General features: G+C 49.0%; 11 protein-coding genes across 11 annotated transcripts; 7 read left to right on the top strand and 4 right to left on the bottom strand.

Annotated features, from left to right (window-relative positions):
- Nucleotides 1–71: 71 nt before the first annotated feature.
- On the top strand, nt 72–1,131 carry FPRO_06711 (uncharacterized protein; the record flags this gene model as incomplete). Its single annotated transcript, XM_031228345.1, has 3 exons — nt 72–229; nt 280–457; nt 505–1,131. 3 exons carry the CDS (start codon nt 72–74, stop codon nt 1,129–1,131), a joined length of 963 nt encoding a protein of 320 aa, XP_031078691.1.
- Nucleotides 1,132–1,407: 276 nt separating this feature from the next.
- Nucleotides 1,408–2,865, bottom strand: FPRO_06712 (uncharacterized protein; the record flags this gene model as incomplete). Its single annotated transcript, XM_031228344.1, has 1 exon — nt 1,408–2,865. The coding sequence occupies one exon, from the start codon at nt 2,863–2,865 to the stop codon at nt 1,408–1,410; it is 1,458 nt and encodes a 485-aa protein (XP_031078690.1).
- A 772-nt stretch (nt 2,866–3,637) lies between these two features.
- Nucleotides 3,638–4,879, top strand: FPRO_06713 (uncharacterized protein; the record flags this gene model as incomplete). The annotated part of the gene is made up of 1 exon (XM_031228343.1): nt 3,638–4,879. The coding sequence occupies one exon, from the start codon at nt 3,638–3,640 to the stop codon at nt 4,877–4,879; it is 1,242 nt and encodes a 413-aa protein (XP_031078689.1).
- Nucleotides 4,880–4,992: 113 nt separating this feature from the next.
- On the bottom strand, nt 4,993–6,853 carry FPRO_06714 (uncharacterized protein; the record flags this gene model as incomplete). The annotated part of the gene is made up of 2 exons (XM_031228342.1): nt 4,993–6,541; nt 6,594–6,853. The coding sequence occupies 2 exons, from the start codon at nt 6,851–6,853 to the stop codon at nt 4,993–4,995; spliced, it is 1,809 nt and encodes a 602-aa protein (XP_031078688.1).
- A 389-nt stretch (nt 6,854–7,242) lies between these two features.
- Nucleotides 7,243–8,289, bottom strand: FPRO_06715 (uncharacterized protein; the record flags this gene model as incomplete). The annotated part of the gene is made up of 1 exon (XM_031228341.1): nt 7,243–8,289. The coding sequence occupies one exon, from the start codon at nt 8,287–8,289 to the stop codon at nt 7,243–7,245; it is 1,047 nt and encodes a 348-aa protein (XP_031078687.1).
- A 506-nt stretch (nt 8,290–8,795) lies between these two features.
- FPRO_06716 (uncharacterized protein) lies at nt 8,796–10,065 on the top strand (the record flags this gene model as incomplete). The annotated part of the gene is made up of 2 exons (XM_031228340.1): nt 8,796–8,873; nt 8,929–10,065. 2 exons carry the CDS (start codon nt 8,796–8,798, stop codon nt 10,063–10,065), a joined length of 1,215 nt encoding a protein of 404 aa, XP_031078686.1.
- Nucleotides 10,066–10,868: 803 nt separating this feature from the next.
- On the top strand, nt 10,869–11,930 carry FPRO_06717 (related to plant dihydroflavonol-4-reductases; the record flags this gene model as incomplete). Its single annotated transcript, XM_031228338.1, has 1 exon — nt 10,869–11,930. One exon carries the CDS (start codon nt 10,869–10,871, stop codon nt 11,928–11,930), a length of 1,062 nt encoding a protein of 353 aa, XP_031078685.1.
- A 461-nt stretch (nt 11,931–12,391) lies between these two features.
- FPRO_06718 (uncharacterized protein) lies at nt 12,392–13,948 on the top strand (the record flags this gene model as incomplete). The annotated part of the gene is made up of 1 exon (XM_031228337.1): nt 12,392–13,948. One exon carries the CDS (start codon nt 12,392–12,394, stop codon nt 13,946–13,948), a length of 1,557 nt encoding a protein of 518 aa, XP_031078684.1.
- Nucleotides 13,949–14,504: 556 nt separating this feature from the next.
- Nucleotides 14,505–15,786, top strand: FPRO_06719 (uncharacterized protein; the record flags this gene model as incomplete). Its single annotated transcript, XM_031228336.1, has 2 exons — nt 14,505–14,898; nt 14,954–15,786. The coding sequence occupies 2 exons, from the start codon at nt 14,505–14,507 to the stop codon at nt 15,784–15,786; spliced, it is 1,227 nt and encodes a 408-aa protein (XP_031078683.1).
- A 1,216-nt stretch (nt 15,787–17,002) lies between these two features.
- FPRO_06720 (uncharacterized protein) lies at nt 17,003–18,439 on the bottom strand (the record flags this gene model as incomplete). Its single annotated transcript, XM_031228335.1, has 1 exon — nt 17,003–18,439. One exon carries the CDS (start codon nt 18,437–18,439, stop codon nt 17,003–17,005), a length of 1,437 nt encoding a protein of 478 aa, XP_031078682.1.
- A 1,203-nt stretch (nt 18,440–19,642) lies between these two features.
- Nucleotides 19,643–20,195, top strand: FPRO_06721 (uncharacterized protein; the record flags this gene model as incomplete). Its single annotated transcript, XM_031228334.1, has 2 exons — nt 19,643–19,682; nt 19,732–20,195. The coding sequence occupies 2 exons, from the start codon at nt 19,643–19,645 to the stop codon at nt 20,193–20,195; spliced, it is 504 nt and encodes a 167-aa protein (XP_031078681.1).
- Between the last annotated feature and the right edge of the window lie 109 nt (nt 20,196–20,304).

Below are 20,304 nucleotides of genomic sequence, written 5' to 3'. Positions count from 1 at the left end.
CAAGCATCAACAACACAACCACCAACACAACCACCAACACAAACTCACAAACTCAACTACAATCTATCAAGATGTCCAAGTCCCTCAAGGTCGCCGCCATCCAAGCCGAGCCCGTCTGGAACGATCTCCAGGGCGGTGTCAACAAGTCCATCGGCCTCATCCAAGAGGCAGCAAAGAACGGTGCCAACGTAATCGGCTTCCCTGAAGTCTTCATTCCTGGATATCCATGGTAAGTAGAAGACTTAGGAAACATGGGCAGATCAGCTTATTCATTTCTAGGAGCATCTGGGCCAACTCGCCTACTGAGAACGCACCATGGGTCAATGAGTACTTCAAGAACTCATTGGAGAGAGAGTCACCAGAGATGGACCAGATCCGAGCTGCTGTTCGAGAGGCAGGCGTCTTTGTAGTCCTTGGATATAGTGAGAGATACAGGGGAACTCTTTACATCGCACAGGTGAGTTGTGCTACTAATTGAACCTTTCGGTGTGCTGACGGAATAAGTCCTTCATCGACGAGACCGGCACTATTGTTCTTCACCGCCGCAAGATCAAGCCCACTCATGTTGAGCGTGCTATCTATGGTGACGGACAGGGTGAGTCTCTGACCAATGTCGCCGACACGAAATTCGGCAGGGTTGCTGGTCTTAACTGCTGGGAGCACACCCAGACGCTTCTCCGCTACTATGAATACTCCCAGGATGTCGATATCCACGTCTCCAGCTGGCCTTCTATCTTCCCCCAGAACGTCCCCGAGTGGCCATACCATATCACTCCCGAATGCTGCAAGGCCTTCTCTCACGTCGTCTCCATGGAGGGAGCCTGCTTCGTTCTTCTGGCAAGTCAGATCATGACTGAGGAGAACCATAAGAAAGCGAATGTTGAGGGCTACGACTATACTAAGAAGTCTGGCGGCGGCTTCAGTATGATCTTCTCGCCTTTCGGAGAGGAGCTTGTCAAGCCCCTTGCTCCTAACGAGGAGGGTATTCTTTACGCTGATATCAACCTTGAGGAGAAGTACAAGGCGAAGCAGAACTTGGACATTGTCGGCCACTACTCGCGACCCGACCAGCTGAGCCTTCGCGTAAACAAACATGCTGCCAAGCCTGTATTCTTTGCCAACGACCTGTGAGATCATGGATCTAACTCCTCGGCGAGCGGCTCTTGCTTACAGGTTGCAGTTCGGTGGACCAACCGGCAACCCATGGTAGTCTTGCTTTGAGGACCAATTAGTTTGAATAGCGCAATTAAATACTTACAATCCCTAAGACTTTAGTGCCGTGATGCTTCTAACCATATTGTGACTAGAAAGAGGGTAAACTATTTCTCAGAGAGACAGATGTGATAGGTTAAATGGCTTAAATTCATTCCTAAAGCAATAAACTACTATGAAACCAACTAGTCTTGTTTAGTAAACGTAGAAGAAGTTAGGGTTGTTCCTATCCGTCATGGTATCCGGATCAACCTCTCCACTCTGACCAAGATCCTGCGAAACTCTTCCCTTCCTGTTTCTAAGGCCATAAAGAATTCTGGTAAGGATCGTAATAACCACGGAGGCACCACAGACACAGAAGACAGTGATCTTTGCAGGGATGAAGCTTGGGGCATCCTTCGCTTGGAAAGTCTGGGGGCCAATGATGTTGGCAATGGAGAAGCCAACAGCGACGATGGCGTTGGTAGTGACCTTCTTGGTGTACCCTTGAACGTTGGCTCCGACAAGAGCATAAATAAGTGCGAGAGGTGCAACGTCGAAGTTGATCAAATAGATACCAGCGAGAGAGCCGGCTTGACTGCTGGAGTAGAAGGACATGAGCCCTGCGCCGATCAGAGTTGGGACCATGAGAAGGCAAAGACCCAGCCATCGTGGGAACCCGTAGAGGATGGCGAAAGTGCTGAGTAAGGTGGCTGACACTGATACAACGCCAGCAGGCATGTTGAGAAGAGCGGCCTGTTTGGGGTCATAACCGAAGCCGCGGATTAGAGTAGCAGAGAAGGTCGTGATGATGCCTGATGGGATAACGATGAGAATAGTGTTAAGGAAAAGCAACCAAACTTGGATATCCTTGAGAGCATCCCAAATACCAGCGCGGCGGAAGACCTTGGCGCTTTTCCCTCCCTGATCAGCATCAAGTGCTTCTTGAAGCATGACCTGCTCCTGCTCTGTGAGGAACTTGGCATCCTTAATACTGGAAGGCATCCAGAAGAGAACAAGAAGACCGATCATGACATTGAAGGCACCAACTGACACAAACATGATACGCCAGCTCTGGAAGCTGCTGGTTCGGCTACCATGCTGGGCAGCATAAGAGATCAGTCCACCAACAGTCTGGCCGATACCAAGACCGCAGTACCAGATACCGGTTCTTGGGGTTGCTTGTCTTCTGGTGTACCACTGTGAAGTGATCATGATGAGGGCAGGTGAGATAACGGCTTCGAACATGCCAAGAAGAGTTCTCGCAGCGGTCATACCAGGGAAGTTATGAGCAGCGGAAGAGCAGCAGATAACGATACCCCAGAGAACAACGTTGAGGCCAAGGACCTTACTGACGGGAAACTTCTGGATCAAGACACCCTGAGGAAATTCAGCAACGGCGAAACCGATGAAGAAAGCGGTGGCCATCCAGGAGAAGTCATTTCCAGTGAAGTGGAGGTTCTCCGAAAGACCCATGATGTTGGCATAGTTGATGAGGACTTTGTCAAGGAACTGGAGGAAGTAGCAGACTAGCATAAGAGGAACGAGGTGGTAGTCGACTTTGCGAGTGATCGGCTTCAGGGATGCTTCGCTGATGACATCTTGGACTGAGCCTTTGGTGACGGAGGGAGGACGCATGATGTCTGGGATCTTCTCGTTGTCGGTAGGAGTCATGGTGAAGCTGCCACAGGATGTTAGACAGATGCAGCAGTGCAAGTTGTTAGGTACTCACCTGTCCGATGCGCAAGTAGTTGTCGTGAGTTGAAGAAGAAGTCAGATGTTTTGGTGAAGAGTTCAATCAGTGGCAAGGTAGCGATCGGTAGACGAAGGCAGCCTGTACTGAAGCTAAAAGCAGATGCCTCAATGGGACGACAAGACAGGGTTAAGTACCTCGAGCCCGCGATACCACCATTAGGGCATCTAGTAGCCAAGCATGAGCAGTTGAAATGTTATCTTGACAGAATTCAAGTCATAGCTCCGAGTCTGGACTCCAAAAACCTGGGGAATGATGATACGTCGGTAAACTCTATCTAGATTGGGCTAGACCGCGATAAAGCTGCAACCGTCGGATCCTGATGGGCGGGACCAATGAAATCGTGTGGATTACTTCCCCGCCCGTCGCTTCGAGGTCCCAGGAATGGTTCTTGGGTTCGTCGTGTTGATAGCGGTCCGCGCGGTTTGAGATAGTGGTTTTCAGCCTCAGTCGTCCGAGGGCGGAGCAGGCTAGGGTTGGGATGATATGAGACGAGAGCAATGACACGCGTTGAGCGCCGGGCATAAGACTACGATACATATAATTAGAACTTCAATTACAATCTTCTCGTCAAAACCCTCAATCACATCTTACACAGTACTTCATTGCATCCTGTAGCACCTCCCTGTATCCCTAAGCCAAACGGCTCAATCATAGTCTCGACTTATCCACACAAGCTCTTCACATCACAACATGCCTGGACGAACAGAAACGTCTCTCTCAATAGGCATCATCGGCTCCGGTCTTGGTGGTCTCTCCGCCGCCATCGCCCTCCGACGAGCCGGCCACCAAGTCACTCTCTACGAGCGCTACGACTTTGGTGGCGAAGTCGGTGCATCGCTTTCAGTCGCCTCCAACGGCTCTCGCTTCTTGGAAGAATGGGACGTTGACATTCCCGCTGCCAAGCCAGTCATCTTGCGAAACCTCATCCGCCATGACTATTCTACTGGAGAAGTCGAAGGCACATACCCATTGGGAGACTATCGCGAACGCTTTGGCACAGACTACAACAACTTTCATCGAATCGACCTGCATAATCACCTCAAGGACACTGCTTTGTCGCCAAGCGGCAAAGGTCGACCTGCTGAGTTAAAGACATGGCACAGGGCATCCAAGCTTGACACTGAAACTGGTCACATCACCTTTGAGAACGGTAATGAAGCTACACATGATGCCATTATTTGCGCAGACGGTATCCGAAGCGTGATGCGGGAGCAAATTGGCGTTATTCCAAATTTTGTGCCTAGCACATCTTGCTGTTATCGCTGCATCATCTACGCCGACAAGCTACGTGAGCTCGGCCTCGAGGAGTATATCAACAACGAGGCAATCGAGTTTTGGGGCGGCGACACAAAGACCAAGATCGTTCTATCAGCATGCAGCGATAACAACGTGGTTTCATGCTACTGTTTTTATCCAGCCGAGAAGAATGATACCAAGGAAGATGGCTGGAATATCTCCACCACTGGCGACGTCCTTGCTTCTACATTCCCTGGGCTGGATCCCAAGCTCATCAAGCTCTTCCTCAACGCCGAAGACATCAAGATGTGGCGTCTATACAACCACGATCCCTATCCCTACTGGACAAAAGGCCGTTGCACACTGCTGGGCGATGCTGCGCATCCCATGATGCCAGATCAAAGTCAGGGTGCATGCATGGCCATCGAAGACGCGGGCGCATTGGGTATTCTCTTTTCAGAGAAGTATTCGGACTTGAGTGTTGAGCAGCGCCTCAAGCTGTATGAAGCGGAGCGCAAGCCACGTGCTACAAGATTGCAAGAAGCGAGCAAGCGTGCGAGGGAGAACTTGAATGAAAGGATTGGTTGGTCGAGCAAGAACACGAAGCCGGGGATGTTGACGATTGATGAGGTCTGTGCCTATGATATGCATGCTCATATCGCTGGGTTGGTCAATGATGCGCAGGTCTCTTCGTAGAGAGTGTTGGAGTGTATATATAGCCCGTTTAAAATAGTCCTCTCCTTTGATAGCCTTTTCTTTAAATGTTTCACGAGTGCAATTGCGTCTGGTCGTAATATCTTGCATTGCTATCAGTATAGTGCTAGTCCACCCATCTCCTCATACCGAATCCTAGCCCAATTAACCATACTCTCAGTTTCTCTTCTCTTCCAAACAGTCTCTACTAATTCGCGGCTCTGATGTACATATCCGAACCCACAAGTCCGCTCCATGATCATCAGCCTATCTTGCACGACCATTCTCTGCTCAAGACAGTTGCATGCACCACCTGCCATAACCAGAGGAAATAGTAGGCAGCTCTCGAGGGGACTCCCATAACGGATCTTCTGTGCTGAGTCGAGGATGTGCTGGACACACTCGAATACCTTTTCTGTAAGCGAGTAGCCTTCTGTGATTTGGTGAAGTCGGAGGCGGAGTGCCCATTCGTATGCGGTTGTTGCGTGGAGGACGTCGTCATTGGTAGGTGACAAGGACGCAACGGCGCCTGCGAGACCACCATAGTCGTAAGCCCAGTTATCCAATCTCCCTTGAACTCTTTCAGCTTCTTCGCGAAATAGCGCTTCGGAAGCCTCATCGACTCTCGTTCCTCGTTTGCTGGCCAGATTGTTCACACGATCGACCATGTGAAACAGTTCTTTCGGTATTCCATAAACTGCAGCATCGTCGTTGCTGGCATCTTCAGTCGGCTCAGGTGTAGTCGCCACTGTCTTGTCGTCTATCAGAGGAGGCTTGCAGGTGCTTGTTGTCGCTGCACTATCTAGGAAGCGCGCCAGCTTGACAAAGAACTTAAAGTGACCTGTCAGATTACCACCGGTCTGAGATTTGACTGTTGACAAGAGTCGTTTTGCGCCTTGGAGATGAAGCTTCCATCCTGCTGAGGTGCCATCGAACAGCTCTGACATACACAGAAGTAGGCAGGATACCAGCGCGACATCCACTGAACCCCCATCTACATGAGGTAGGAGACCGGCCAGAGATTGCGTCGCTTGGCCTTTGTGATACAGTGCCCTATCTCGCATGTCAGGTTGAAGCTTCTGCCAATGCGTTGCACTCAAAGCGAGGACGCAATGAAGGATGAGCTGGTTTGAGACGGCCATGGGAACGAGATAACTGAGGTAAGGGTTTGATGTTGTATTTGGATGCCTTGATAGCACTGAGGCGACAATATTTGAGTAATGGTTTAGCAATGCTTTGTCGTGAGGAGATGTCATGTCCGGTACCAAACTCGGCGTATACAGAGTGAGCGTGGTATTTGGTAGACTATCCGGTGAGTCTTCCGCAATGGGAGGTGTTTCCGGGAGAATATCGAGCCAGCCTGGGTCAGTGGTCAAGTCCCAGGATAGTTCTGGTAACGTCGCCGTCATGTCAACGTCGGCACCATCTACAGGAACGGCTGTCGACATTTGGCATAGCAAGTCGGCGATACTCAGGTCCACGTTGGATTGGACTGAACCTGGCGAAGGATTTGGGCTTGGTGATGTCTCCGACGACAGGTCGAGGACTTGTTCTGCGCTAAGCCATGATTCATTGGTCCAGCTGTTGAGCCTCGGTCTACTAGCCCTCTCTGTCGGCCACGAACAGTCGAGGCAAAGTCTCCTGCAATCGCCACAGCTGGGTTTCCTATGACAATGATGAGATCAGGCTCGTCAAGACAAACGAGGTTGGTGCTTACCGCTCATCGCATTTCTTCTTGCGCCTTTTGCACGTCAAACAGCCTGTCTGCACCCTGCGTATCTTTGCTTTCGGCTGCCCAACAGAAATCCCATCGCCGCCGTCAAGCCCAAACTCCCCGGACAACGAAGCCGAGTACCCCTTTGGACGACAAGGTAGGCTCAACCTACTGCACCGATCGCACGGCACACCACCCTTGCAGCGCTGTTTGATCTCGGCGCACCGTAAGCAGGTATTACTCGGTCGCTCGCGCGTCGCCATGGTTTCGAAGTCAGCGAGGAGGAGGAAAAGCTGGGGTAATGAGAGGGAGGAGGTATGGGTCACCCGGAATTAGGAACCGGCTCCCTCGTTATCTTGATAGCGCGTAAGTGCTAGGCTGCTAACAGCTAGTTTGGTGATATGGTATCCCTCATATCAGGCGCTACAGTGGCACCAAGCGGGGTTAGATAGCGCTGTCGGGTATGGGGAGATAGCCCGCTAACAGCGAGGTCTTCAGCGACGGGCCTTGGCTTGAGCTGCCAATTCTCTGAGCATCGCGGGCTCATCGATTGCACCCTTGCTCTCTCGCGAATTGATTCATACAGACTCACGATATCGATGCTTATGGCATGTTTCTGTTTAATAGAATGGTTTAATTACACTGTCTGAGACTATAGCTCATGTAAAGCAGTTCGAATAGCACCAGCAGTCTGCAGAATAAACTCCTTCGCCTGCCAAAGATCCTTATCCATATGCATAAACGGATGCGGTACGCCGGGGAACCTCTTCAACGTCACCTCATTGCCATGCTCAATCAACTTCATGCCGTAAGCCTCGCCCTCGTCCCTCAACGGGTCGGCGCCAGCTGTATAAATGACAGTCTTTGCGAGATTATTATAGTTGTCCGCCTTGAACAGGTTGCCATAAATCGCAGGTATTTGCGCACGCTTCTTAGCGATCTCTTCAGGGGTTGAGCCCAGCGAACTCCATTTGAGCTTGTCGAACCAAGCTAGTCGGCCCCAATTGAGTGTGGGCGCATGCTCATTCTCTTGCATCGACTTGAACGGTGAATCTGATGCTGAAGAATATTGACTTAAATCGTCAATCACTGGTGTTCCAACAGCGACGAGCTTGAGAGGGATTCCTGCATCGCGGGCCATGTGCGCCAGCGCAAGACTGATGAATCCACCAGCTGAGACTCCACCAACCGAGATTCTCTCAGGGTCAATGCTGAATCGCTCAGCGCCCTTTTCGTGGATGTACTTGAGAGCAGCGAAACTATCGGTAATACCACAAGGGAAAGCATTCTCGGGTACAAGACGATATGCGACGTCAATGACGGCGACGCCAGCGACATTGCAGATGTGCTTGCAAATATGGCTCTCGGTATCAAGATCGCCTAGACCCCAGCCGCCACCATGGTAGTCGATATGTACAGGCCATGGACCTGCAGTGTCGGGCTCATACACTCGAACATCTAGAGTGATGCCCTCATGAGTGACGATCTGGGTATCGTATTGGCGCGCGACATCCGGTGCAGGACCAGTGCCGTACGAGTAGAGAACTGAGTATTTCGATCGGAGGATGCCGAGATCAATTGGTTTGAGGGGAGTGTTGGCGACGTTGTCGTTGTAGAGCTTCTCAAAGACAGGGTCGAGTTTGCCCTTCATTGAGGGATGAACAGGCTGGAGAGCCTCATGCTTGGTGTCTTGTGTCATGGTGATTGCAGCAAAGATACGATATCGGGGATGAATGGGTTGAGAATGCGATGAATTGGAAGCGAGATCAATTGACTCTTGAATGAATCTATTTTCACCTCCATCGCATCCAGTTCCGGCGCATGTTCCAATACGAATTGCCTTGTCGCAAAGATCATTAATTTCCGCGGTCCCCGCTATCTTACAGTGACAATTCGAGTTAGTCTGGCGCGCAATTCTCATGAGGCTTTTCCGACGGCTGCATAACGGCGACTTCCGACGGACCCCTCACTGCGCTGGATGCACTGAACCGCGCTGCTGGGACCTCACTGTAACGTAGATAATCCCGATAAGGGCTTCATGACGTGTGATGCCGTCGCACCCACTTCAACTGCGAAGTGTCTCGAGGGTCAATCTGATATTATGAGAGAATAAACCCTGGTATTTCCCCTTGTTCAAAGCGACCAAGATTGAACACAAACCCATCTATTGATCATTCTTTGTGTGAAGCTCACGCCAACATCACCATGTCCAAAGACCGTAAGCCAGTTCTCATAATTGGCGCTGGAGTTGTTGGCCTTGTCCTCGCCCATGGCCTCAAGAAGGTAATCCGCCTCTCAAACAACCTCATCAATCACCCCACTAACATCGATCATGAAGCTTGGCATTCCCTTTCAGATTTACGAACGCGACAGCCACATCAGCTCCCGCGGTCAAGGCTGGGCCATAACACTCCATTGGGTCCTCCCATTCCTGAGAGAACTCTTATCGGAAGAAGCATTCAAGGACGTCGAATCAGTCCAAGTCGACCCAGAGGCCGACCGTCAAGGGCTCGGAAAATTCGTCTTCATCAATCTCGAGACCCTGGAGCCAAAATTTCTCATCCCCCCTGGCGATCGACGACGAGTCAATAGAGAGAAGCTGCGCAAGGTCTTGCTCGAAAGTGTGTCGGACCACGTCAATTGGGACAAGCGACTTGCTTCAATTGAAGAGCCCGACGACGGCGTTGTCGCTGCGTTCGAGGATGGATCTCGAGCTGAAGGGTCTCTCATAGTCGGTGTTGAGGGCAGTAACTCAAGAACAAGGAAATTCTTAGCACCAGAGTCATACCGAAATATTCGACTGCCGGTACGATTTACCGGCGCTGCTCTAGATCTCACACCAGATCAGGTAAAGCCATTAAAAGATATCGATCCTCTTCTGTTCCAAGGCTGTCACCCTGAGACAGGGACGTTCTTCTGGTTCAGCATGCTGGAAACACCAGTCGTTAATGGCACTGCTGGAACAAAGGATGAGCATTATCGCGTACAAGTCATGATCTCGTGGCCTATGAAAACACCAGAAGACGAGGTCAAAGCCACAGACGCGGAGCGCTTGGCATATATGAAGCAACGAGCCACAGAATTCAATCCCGTCCTTCGGGACACTGTACAAAGAATCCCAGAGGGCTCGGAAGTGATTGAGATAGTCCTACAGGACTGGCCATGTCCACCTTGGGATAATCGCAACGGTAGGGTTACTCTAGCTGGCGATGCGGCGCATGCGATGACCATGTATCGAGGCGAAGCAGCGAACCATGGTATCCTTGATGCTTATCGGTTGACAAAAGCTTTGGAGGGGGCCTATCACAAAGGCAAGGGGTTGAATGAAGCTATTGATGAGTATGAGGCGGAGTTAAGGGAGAGGACCAAGGTCGCTGTGTTGTTGAGTCGACAGGCTTGCTTGGATGCTCATGACTGGGCTGGATTAAATGAGAACTCGGCTGTTTTGAAGAAGAGGGCAATTGCGGGAGTTTAGTCGTCATTAATATAATCGCTGAGCATAAGGCGTTGACCTCAAAAGAAGATGGATGTGATGCAAGCTGTAGGTTTGTTCTTAATAGATTGATATGGTTCTGCACAACGGTGGCCAGCCTTCCATAGATTTGGTATCTTGCTGCTATTTAAAACCGTCTGATATTTATGAGATCATATAAAACCGCTTTGTTCCTGTGTTTTTTACATGGTCACGCTAGGATTATTGACTGTGTGTAGGGTGACTGACCGTTCCTTATCCTTATCGCAAGACTGATAGCGCCGATAACAGATGTTATCAGCCAGTGGGGCAAGATCACGATAACCCGTCACAAACTGTCAGTTAACAGGCGACAACAGCGCCTGAACTGGGACAAGTGAATCGAAAGTAAGTGAATGACTTGGCGTAAATATCGAACACAATGCCAAAGTGTTTGCCCATGCGGAATAACAGACAATCTGCTTGTGATGTCATGTCAGCATGAGGAGAATCAATCGGCAATCGGACAAAATCAGCGCCGCTATCCGGCTGTTACGAGAAAGCGGGACGCGCTTTGGTCTGGCGCTTTGGTCTGCAGCCGTCGCAAAGTTATCATTGCGACGGCCATGACAGCGCTAAACCAAAAGGAGAACAGGTGATGAATACCGCGGGTGAGCTGGGTTGCCAATAGAATAGAATAGAATAGACCTCTGTACTGTATGTTCGATTATGACCGCCTTGATAGTCTTCTTCAAACATCTCCAATCATAACCTGAACCTGACTTCCAGCCTTATCGCATCCAGTCACTGAAGTTGTCGCCGCCAAAATGCCTTCAGCATATCCCAAGCCCATTCTGCCACCATCTCTTATCGCCGTCACTGGAGCCAATGGCTTCATAGCCCAACACTGTATCGCTCTTCTTTTGTGTGAAGGATACAAGGTCTTGGGCACCGTCAGATCTCAAACCAAAGTTGAGCAAGTTCTTGAACTACATGGCAGAGATCCCAATCTCTCTGTCAGAGTAGTTGAGGACATCACTTCCGTTGAATCTTACATATCAGCATTTGGCTCCATTCGACCTGATGCAATTCTACACCTCGCAGCTCCCTTTCACTATGATACAACAGACTTGGAAAAAGACCTCATGATCCCTGCTGTCAAGGGTTCAACTGCCATCCTCAACGCAGCAAATCAGCTTGGTGGCGTCAAGCGCATTGTACACACCAATTCGTTTGCAGGTATCTACGATGCCTCGAAGGGATTGCAGCCAGGCAAGATTTATACGGCTAAAGATTGGTCTCCGTTGACATATGAGGATGGTGTAAACGCACCAGCCGCAGCAGTGGCATACCGCGCCAGCAAGACTGTTGCCGAAAAGGTGGCGTGGAAGTGGATGGAAGAGAACCCAACTGCGCACTTTGATCTTGTAAGCTTGAACCCGGCTATGGTGTTCGGACCATTTCTACAAGGCGCTGTGCCCAAGTCATCAGAACATCTCAACACTTCCAACCAAATCGTCTATGGCATTGTCTCCGCCGGCCAAGACGGCACGATACCTGCCACTAAAGGCCCTGTCTGGGTTAGTGTCAAAGATGTCGCTCTTGCGCACCTCAAGGCCATTCAGGTCCCTGAAGCAAGTGGTGAAAGATATCTTCTTGCGGCGGGAGTGTATTGTAACCAAGAGATCGCTGATGTCGCAAGGGAGGTCGCCGGGAAGAATAAGGATAATATCCCCAAGGGATCACCGGGGCTAAGGGAGGCTTCTACGCATTTTGGTGTAGATGCAAGTGCAACTGAGAAGGCTTTGGATATCAAGTGGCAGAGTTTGGACGACATGTTGTCCGGTTTGCTGCCGCAGCTATTTGAGATACAGAAGATGGACCAGTAGAATTTCTTAGACTGCGCAGAATGAGAAGCACGATTCATTGATACTTAGCATTTGTTCATTGACCATTGAGCTCACATTTTGCTTTCCGCGGAATCAATTACCCTTCTTGGCCCATGATTGATGTCATGTTAGCACATATCTTCCCCACAACTCCGCAATCCCACCATTTCGACACCATTACCAGGAACGGAAATTTACTCCTCTAGGTGCTTGGCCACGCGTCTCAATTAGGAAGCGTTTCGCCGAAAAGCGAATCCCGCGGGCAATTTATCTAACAATAGAGATCAAAATCTGTTGGATATGGAGAAAACAGAGTAGTTTCATTGGTGCACGTCTTCGTTATGCATCGGTGTTGTCGCCGTACTATTTGGCCCATAATGTCGAAAGCTCAAGATATAAGATCCGGCTCCTCGTGAATTCGAGATCGATCAACTCACCCTCATCGTGACCCCTTCACAACCATGATTGGCTTTATTCTCCTTGGGGCCGGCCTTGCAGGTCTATTCATTCGTCTTGTCATCTTCCCCATCATCTTGTACTTCATTGATCCAAAGGGTCTGAGGAAATATGCAAACTTCTCGTGGCTTTCTCCTCTAACGGATTTGCGCCACTGTTATCTCAGTCACACCGGCACTCGATCAGAGACACTTGCTACTGAACATGATCGTCGTGGCAAACATATTCTTAGAATCGGGCCCAATGCATTGTCATTCAGCCATCCCCAAGCTGTCAGAGACATTTACGGTCATCAGACAAAATGCACCAAAGATCACAAAGAGACAGTCCTGGCTGGAACGCATCGTAACCTATTTGATGTTGTTGATAAGGGTGATCATAGCAGAAAGCGAAGACTTTTATCTGCTGCTTTTGCGACAAGGAATCTTGAGAAGTGGGAGTTCAAAGTGCAGTATACCACGCAGAGATTGCTTGATGCTTTTGATCAGCGATGCACGGGACCTCTCAAGCCTAACACCAATCCTGACCCCGAAGATCTCACAGTTGACTTCAACCACTGGATCAATCTCTGGACTATCGAAGCAATCAACTACATTGCCCTCTCCTCAAAGATGACTCTCCTCGAGACTGGTACTGATGAAGTCATTGCCGAAAAGCCTGACGGAACACTCTATCCCGCACGATATCGCCAAGCACAGAACGCCGCAGCCATGTGCAAGTCAGTCTTCGTCTGGGAGTACGAACTCTACCCGTGGCTCGCTCGCATCTCCAAAGTTGTCCCCAACAAGTGGAAGAGCTACTGGGCCACCAGTGCACCTTGGGGAGACGTTTGCTACCACCAAGCTAAGGACAGACTCAGGAGATATGAGGCTGGAGAGAAACTGGATGATTTCTTCTCGTGCCTTATGGTTAACAAAAACGGTGTGCCAAATGAGCTCGAGTGGGGAGAGATTGTCGCTGAGACCTCTGCTATCATTGATGCTGGAGCCGAGACTACAGCTATTGCTCTGACACATATCCTTCAACTGTTGATTAGCCATCCCAAGCAGATGCAAAAGCTGAGGGATGAAGTCGCAGCTGTCATGGATGAAGACGACGTCATCGCGCCATTTGACAAGGTCAAAGACCTGCCATATCTTAAAGCCTGCCTTGATGAAGGCCTTCGCCTCATTCCTCCCGTCAGCTCAGGCCTCCCCCGACGTACACCACCTGAAGGCGCTAAAATCATGGACACCTGGATCCCAGGTGATACATCTGTGTCAATGACTATTTGGAGCGCTCACCACAACGAGGGCATTTATCCCGAGCCTTATGTCTTCAAGCCAGAGCGGTGGCTCAACCTGGAGGAACGTAAGAGGATGGAACCATTCTTTATCCCATTCTCGGCGGGCGCGAGAGGGTGTATCGGACGAAACATCTCGTACTTGGAACAGCAGATTGTATTGGCTACTTTGGTGCATCGATATGACTTTGCGATGCCGACTAAGGACTTCACGGTAGACAGGTTCGAAGCCTTCAACTTAATCATGGGCAAGCTGCCAATCAAGATCTGGCGAAGATAGTTCTCAAAATAATTACCAACAACTACAGTTAGAAATCTTATTCCAATGCGTCATTTGATACTGTAGTAAGCCTACGGAGTATTATGCCTGATAGTACGCACAAGATGTCTCACATCTCTCAGCCCTTTCATCATAAGCCTATAAGAACTTTCGACTGACAAAAAAGGATTCTTCCAGTTACATAAGTTCCTACTACTGGTCACGCTCTCTGAACATAGCCTCGTATTACCCCGACCAATCTTACGCGGTGAGGCTGGGCGCTGACGGTTCCCATCACAAGTTCTTTCCGCTTACCATAAAATATCCCAAAGCATCCTTAAGGGTAGCATTTCTTACATTTCTCAGCTAAGCTTAAAATCTTGTGACGGAAAGAGTTTGTCTATATCACGTCATTTCCTCCTTTTGAGAACCTGACCGGAATTGATGCTGACAGGGATTACTTGGTATAAATTGATTTGTCTACTCGGTGAACAACAAAAGAAGAAACTTCACTTCAAGCAAGGATCTCTTGCCTAGCCAATTCTTGTGTGCCTTCTAAAATTTTCCCTTCATCAATATGGATACTTCTTCGAAAACGGGCTTTATGCGCGCTGTCCAGTGGGAGGGCAACGTTCGTGACATGTCTGTCAACATCATTCCACGCCCCAAGCTCATCGAACCAGAAGACGCAGTTGTTCGCATCACCACATCTGCTATCTGTGGCTCTGATCTTCACATTTACCATGGTCTCTTTGGCACCGAAGAAAAGTTCGGCGTGGGTCATGAGGCTGTTGGCATCGTTGAGGAAGTCGGCCCAGCCGTGGACTTCTTGAAGCCCGGCGACCGAGTTCTGATTCTGGCCTTCGCAGAGGATGGGAATTTGCTACCCAAGCCTTCGATGCTTGTGACCGATCAACCTATTATTGGCCTTGGCCTTGGTGGAATGTTCCATGGCGATACAGGACTACAAGGTGAGACCGCGTCCTTATTTATCTTTGTATTCGTGCATCTGACGCTTGTAAATAGCTGAGTATGCTCGAATTCCATGGGCTGATTCATCCCTGGCCAAGCTTCCCGATAAGCTTGATGATAAGGAATGGCTGCCTCTTACTGATGCCTTCCCTACTGGCTGGACCGCCATTGACTTCTCGGGCTTTGAAGCTGGTGATACTGTCGCTGTCTTCGGCGCTGGTGCCATTGGACTTATGGCTGCATACAGCGCCATAATTCGCGGCGCCGCTCATGTCTACGTAATTGACCACGTTGCTTCTCGCCTTGCCAAGGCTGCTTCCATTGGTGCGCAGCCCATCAACTTTACCCGAGGTGGTAAGGCATCTGATCAGATCCTTGCTTTACGCCCTCAAGGAGTAACTCGGGCTATCGACGCCGTGGGTGAAGTATGCCTCAATGATGACTTGAAGCCACAGCAGGACTACATCCTTCGCGAAGCTGTGAAAATCACTACCTCCGGTGGTGGTATTGGCGTCATCGGAGTTCACATTACTGCATTGGTCAGCGAGTTCGGTGGCAGAGGAATAGTTCACAAGCCTGACTTGAAGGCTGAGATCAAGTTTCCGATAGCCGAGGCCTGGATCAAGGGAATCCGTATCCAAGGCGGACTTGTGGACATTAAGGGGAACATCAAGGCTCTAGTCGAGCTTGTGAAGAGTGGAAGGGCACGGCCTGGTTTCATTTTCTCAAACGAGTACAGCTTGGAGGATGCACCAATTGCGTATAGACGATTTGAGCAGTGGGAAGAGACAAAGGTGACATTGAAGGGAGCCCGCAAGCCAAGCGATGAACAGACCCTGGAGTTACGCAATGGTAGCAACGGAGCTTCAGGCACCAATGGTGCGTAAAGAATGGTCAAGAATGGAAACTATTCATGTATATCCGAGCAGACTTAGTAGAATGAAATAGCCTTGAGAGAATAGTTGATTGGAAACACTCGGTCGCATTTCGCTAGAATGGGCCAGACATAGACGAAATATTCTCACCATGCTCTAATGAGGCGACATTAAACCTAACACCGGATGATGACAGTCACTGACCATGATCAATTACTATAGCATAGTGGAAGAAATAGCGGTAAGATTGAGTGCCATTTGGATGTTAGGTTGCAAAGGTGGTGCAGAAGAAAGCAAGATGAAAGCGTGGGGGACCGAGGATTGGTAACGCTATTGTACCTTTGCACCACCTTAATGTTAACAGTCTCAGTTGAACCTTGGTGATACCTGTACTATTTGAAGAATGGTGATGTTAGGATCACTAGACAAAGCGAGGATTTGTGTCGTGCAGAACTCTGTTTAGTTAATTTGCCAGAAGCATAAATGGTCTTGTGAACATCACAGCAAGCCTCCAGCTTAATACAAACCATTTCAGCTCTCGCTGGGCGCATTTATACCCTCCCAGTGATGAGTTTCTCAAGGTGCATCAACCCTGATACCGATTGTTCGGTTCTTCGAAGAGTGGCAATACATAGAGCATGATGGAACAAACGAGTTCGACTCCCCTAAAGGCCGCACACTGGCATGAGTGTCTGTTACAGAGTATACGGTTATCATATCTTCAGTTCTAGCGTTGCACTATGATAGAGAGGTCTACTCTGACCCTGATGCGTTCCTCCCACACAGGTGGACCGAAGGGCGTGAAGAGCAGCGAAAGGTTCTTGATACGCAGTTAATCCATTTTCTATTATGGCAGAAGAACTTGCCTAGGAAAGGCATTGGAAACAATGGAACTCAAGCTAACCATAACGAGCTTGTATCTTGAGCATGAGAGCTTGTCAACATTGATGACCAGTGCTGTGTCCATAAAGCAGTGTATTACTCATACGGTACCGAGAGGGTTGAAATGGGTAGTCCGGTTCAGAAGAAAGATAATGCAACAATGGAGTGAGGGCTACTAAATATTGGCATTTGGCATGCTTGTTAGACGTTACCTCCAAGAAGCATTACATACATTTTCGGCTGATCACCGCTATCTGTACGATACAACGCAAATCGAAGTAAAGGAAATTTAACTTGTCCAAGATAGATGTTTGGAAGCCACGAGACGCAGCGTTCGCGCTTCCTTTCATCTTTTTGCGAGCCTCGCCCAAGTAGGAAATATTAAAACAAAGAAAGATAACCCGACCAGTAATAAGATAACCCAGTTAAGATACCCAGCTGTCGCACTAGGGTCATTGAAAAAGGCATAGATCACAATCCCCATTGATAAAACTGTCGCTTGTAGAAGGCAAGAAGCCGCTTCTGCAACTCCATTGAGCAAACCAAGCTCTTGAGGACAGGGTGAAACCTCTTGCAAGCCAACGTAGACTGCCGTAACTGCCATGTAGACAGCCGGCCCCATGATTGCCATTACGCCCAAAACGACCCGAGATAGGTAGAAATCAGATTCGCTACCAGAGCGAACAAATGCATTCATGATGCTAAGACTCACAAAGAAGAAAGGAAAAATAAGTGGGCTTAATGAAATGATGTTCTGTGTACCAAACTGTCGGTATAAGGCTGGGTATATCAAAAATAGCCAGCATGTTACAAAAACGACCTGACAGATCATGTACAGCGTAATTTCGTGACCTGGTAATTCCAGGCCGCCTTGGCCGATGTCTGTGTATAGTGCGAGGGTTGCAACGGCAGTGAAAGCAGAACCCAGCAGGCTTATATTGATAAACGATGAAACCGTGTTACTGGCACCAGGAGACCTGAGTAGTTCGCGGAGAGATGTCCTAGTTGGAGGTAGAAAGCTCGTAGACTGGGCATCTTCCGCGGCCTCGTTGGCATCCTCCACGAACAGTGCAGCAACGATGGCGCAAGTTGCGCTCATGAGGCCAATCGTAATTCCTGGGAGGCAAAATGGATGTTGACCAAGAAAAGAAACGGGTTTGAAGATAGTTGAGTATTGACTAAAATGGCTGACAAGAGCATGGCCCATGAGAAGTCCAGAGGCCATTCCGACATTTCCAGCTAGGGAAGATAGGCTGAATCCACGAGTAGCCTCTGTCTCCGTCATGCACCGTTTCCCGATCATAACGCGGATGACGACGTCCCCACCTGAAACGAGCCCCATGAAGCACCGGCAGAGTGCCATTTGCCAGACCGACGATGTAAAGCCGAAGATGACCGAGCTGATAGCCGTCCCAAGAAGGATATATACCAGTATCGACTTGTCACCGAATCTGTTTGCAATGGTGACCCAGAACATTGATGTCAGGGCCTGCGCAGCCAAGAATAGTACTTCAAAGAGGCCTACGCATGTACCGATATCAGTGGCCCGTGAACCACTATTGTGCTGTATCACCAGAGCTTCGTATGGGAAGATGGAGAAGTACGCCATCGTCACCATAAAACGCGCGTAGCACAGCAAGGGAATTTGTATCTTGATTCGCAAGCTCTTCTTTGTCCCTCGTCGCTTCTGGTCGTTTCTGAGAACCAAAGGAGGAAATTCGGTCAAGTTACTGTAGGAGGTTGACGTTCGGTCGGGGGACAGCAGAGGCGTAGTCGGATTCATCTTGACCAGATGAGCTGGGCACGCAGCCAGTACCTTTTACATTGGTGAGATGTTCAAGTACGTTGCTCAAGGGTGCTGGCCTGACCCTCCGTTTGAGCAACGCGAGAGATGAAAGAATAATGAGGGATTTCGATAATGGAGGCCACACATAGCTAGAGAATGGGCCGAGGAAAATGGTCTAACGGCTTTGATAGTCTTGGAATGTCGTGAAATGATAACAGTATGTTTCCGGAACATGCTGATAGTGATGATTGGTTGTATTGGGCGTAACACGGGTTTAGAAAAGTCAAACTGTTAAAACCGAAGGTACTGATAAAGGAGGCGAATGGTCGAGACTCAAACAAAACAATGTCTAAGACAAGCACGATAATATCACTGGCTAGCAAAGTTTTAAGTTTTTGACCACGAAGCATCCCGGTAGAAAAGAAAAGGCAAAAACGGCCAACGAAGAGAAACGGAAATCCGACTTACCGAGGGAACGTTTACTTGCCCGGCGCCTAGTTCCTCCGGCGAAGGCCATCACAAGACCCTGGCAAGCTACTATTTGGTGCCTGAAAACAAAACCAAGATTTTCCTTTTCAAGGACCTCTGAATAAAACTTGCCTTTTTAATAGTACATTTTATGGCCTAACCAAACAATATAGCTACAGCCAGAGCAGTTTGCAGTAAGTCGTTTCTATTATCATTTTGATATGTATTATTTTCTTTCTTTCAATATAACTTCCTTTTAATGTCAAATCTATGGGACAACATCAGTTGCCTTTGATTAAAAAGGCCAGCAAGTTCCTTGATAGACGTCCCTTCAGAAGGGTGCAGGGTTTAGATCGTTATCGGGCTTTGATCTGTTAATTATCAGTAATTCTTCCTATCGCTGTGGGTGTCTGTGAGAGCGCTGTTGGCATGGTACTGCATTATTTAGTGGATTATATGTGCTTCGTTGATCCTTTTGCAGGAAAGAGGATCGAATGAGTCATTTAGTTTGACAAGCCGCGTGAGTCATTGAGCACCACCAGTTAATCAGCCCAAACTCCACCTGTCACGAATAGGGCGTGGAGCTACTTCTTGAGGGAATCAGTATAAATAAGATGTATCTTTCAGAAAAAGACCAGTAATCTGAAAGACTACTACATGATACTTTCTTCTTTGAGGAATAGTAAATTGAATTTAAGTGCCTCTACCAATATTGAAGATTCATTGTTCGAAATGACCTCCTCGCCTGAAATCCGTCCTGCGTCTTCTCAAGGTCCTTTTGTAAATACGACTGTTTGTCCCTCGACTAACTTTTCATGTAGATATTCCTACTATCTTGAGTTTAATCCGTGCTGGCGCAGAAGAGCAAGCACCAGGAACAGTTGTCACTGCCACCGAGGAGCGTCTGGCAAAGACACTCCACTTGTCAGACGTCACCGGCTCTCCCGAATACCGGATCGGACATCCCATCTTGGCCTTCTCACCAGATGGGAAGCCCGCTGGATTATTGATCTACTTCTTCAACTACACGACATGGGGGGCTGCTCCTGGAGTCTGCATGGAGGAGATTTACGTCGTCCCGGAATACAGACCTCACGGATACGCGCGGAAGTTGGTCGAAGCTATGACATCAGTGGCTAAGAAAGTAGGCTGCGTAAAGATGGAGTGGCTCTGCCTGAAGGATAACACAAGAGCACTGAGGTTTTATGAGAAGCTTGGGGCCAAGCGAATGGAGAATTGGACGGTGCTCAAGGTTGATGAGGCAGGAATGGATCATTTGCTATAGTGGTTGCTGTTGGCGACGCCCGCCAATAAGAAGAATACATTTGTAGCCACTGATAAACAATTAATTATTCCCGCAGCTTCAGTCAGCAGCGAATAGCTCCTACACATTA

This window comes from Fusarium proliferatum (assembly GCF_900067095.1).
Source record: "Fusarium proliferatum ET1 genome assembly, contig: FPRO_scaffold003, whole genome shotgun sequence".
NCBI lineage: Eukaryota > Fungi > Ascomycota > Sordariomycetes > Hypocreales > Nectriaceae > Fusarium > Fusarium proliferatum.
The sequence above is the reverse complement of the archived record's forward strand: the minus strand, read 5'-3'. Positions and strand labels throughout refer to the sequence as shown.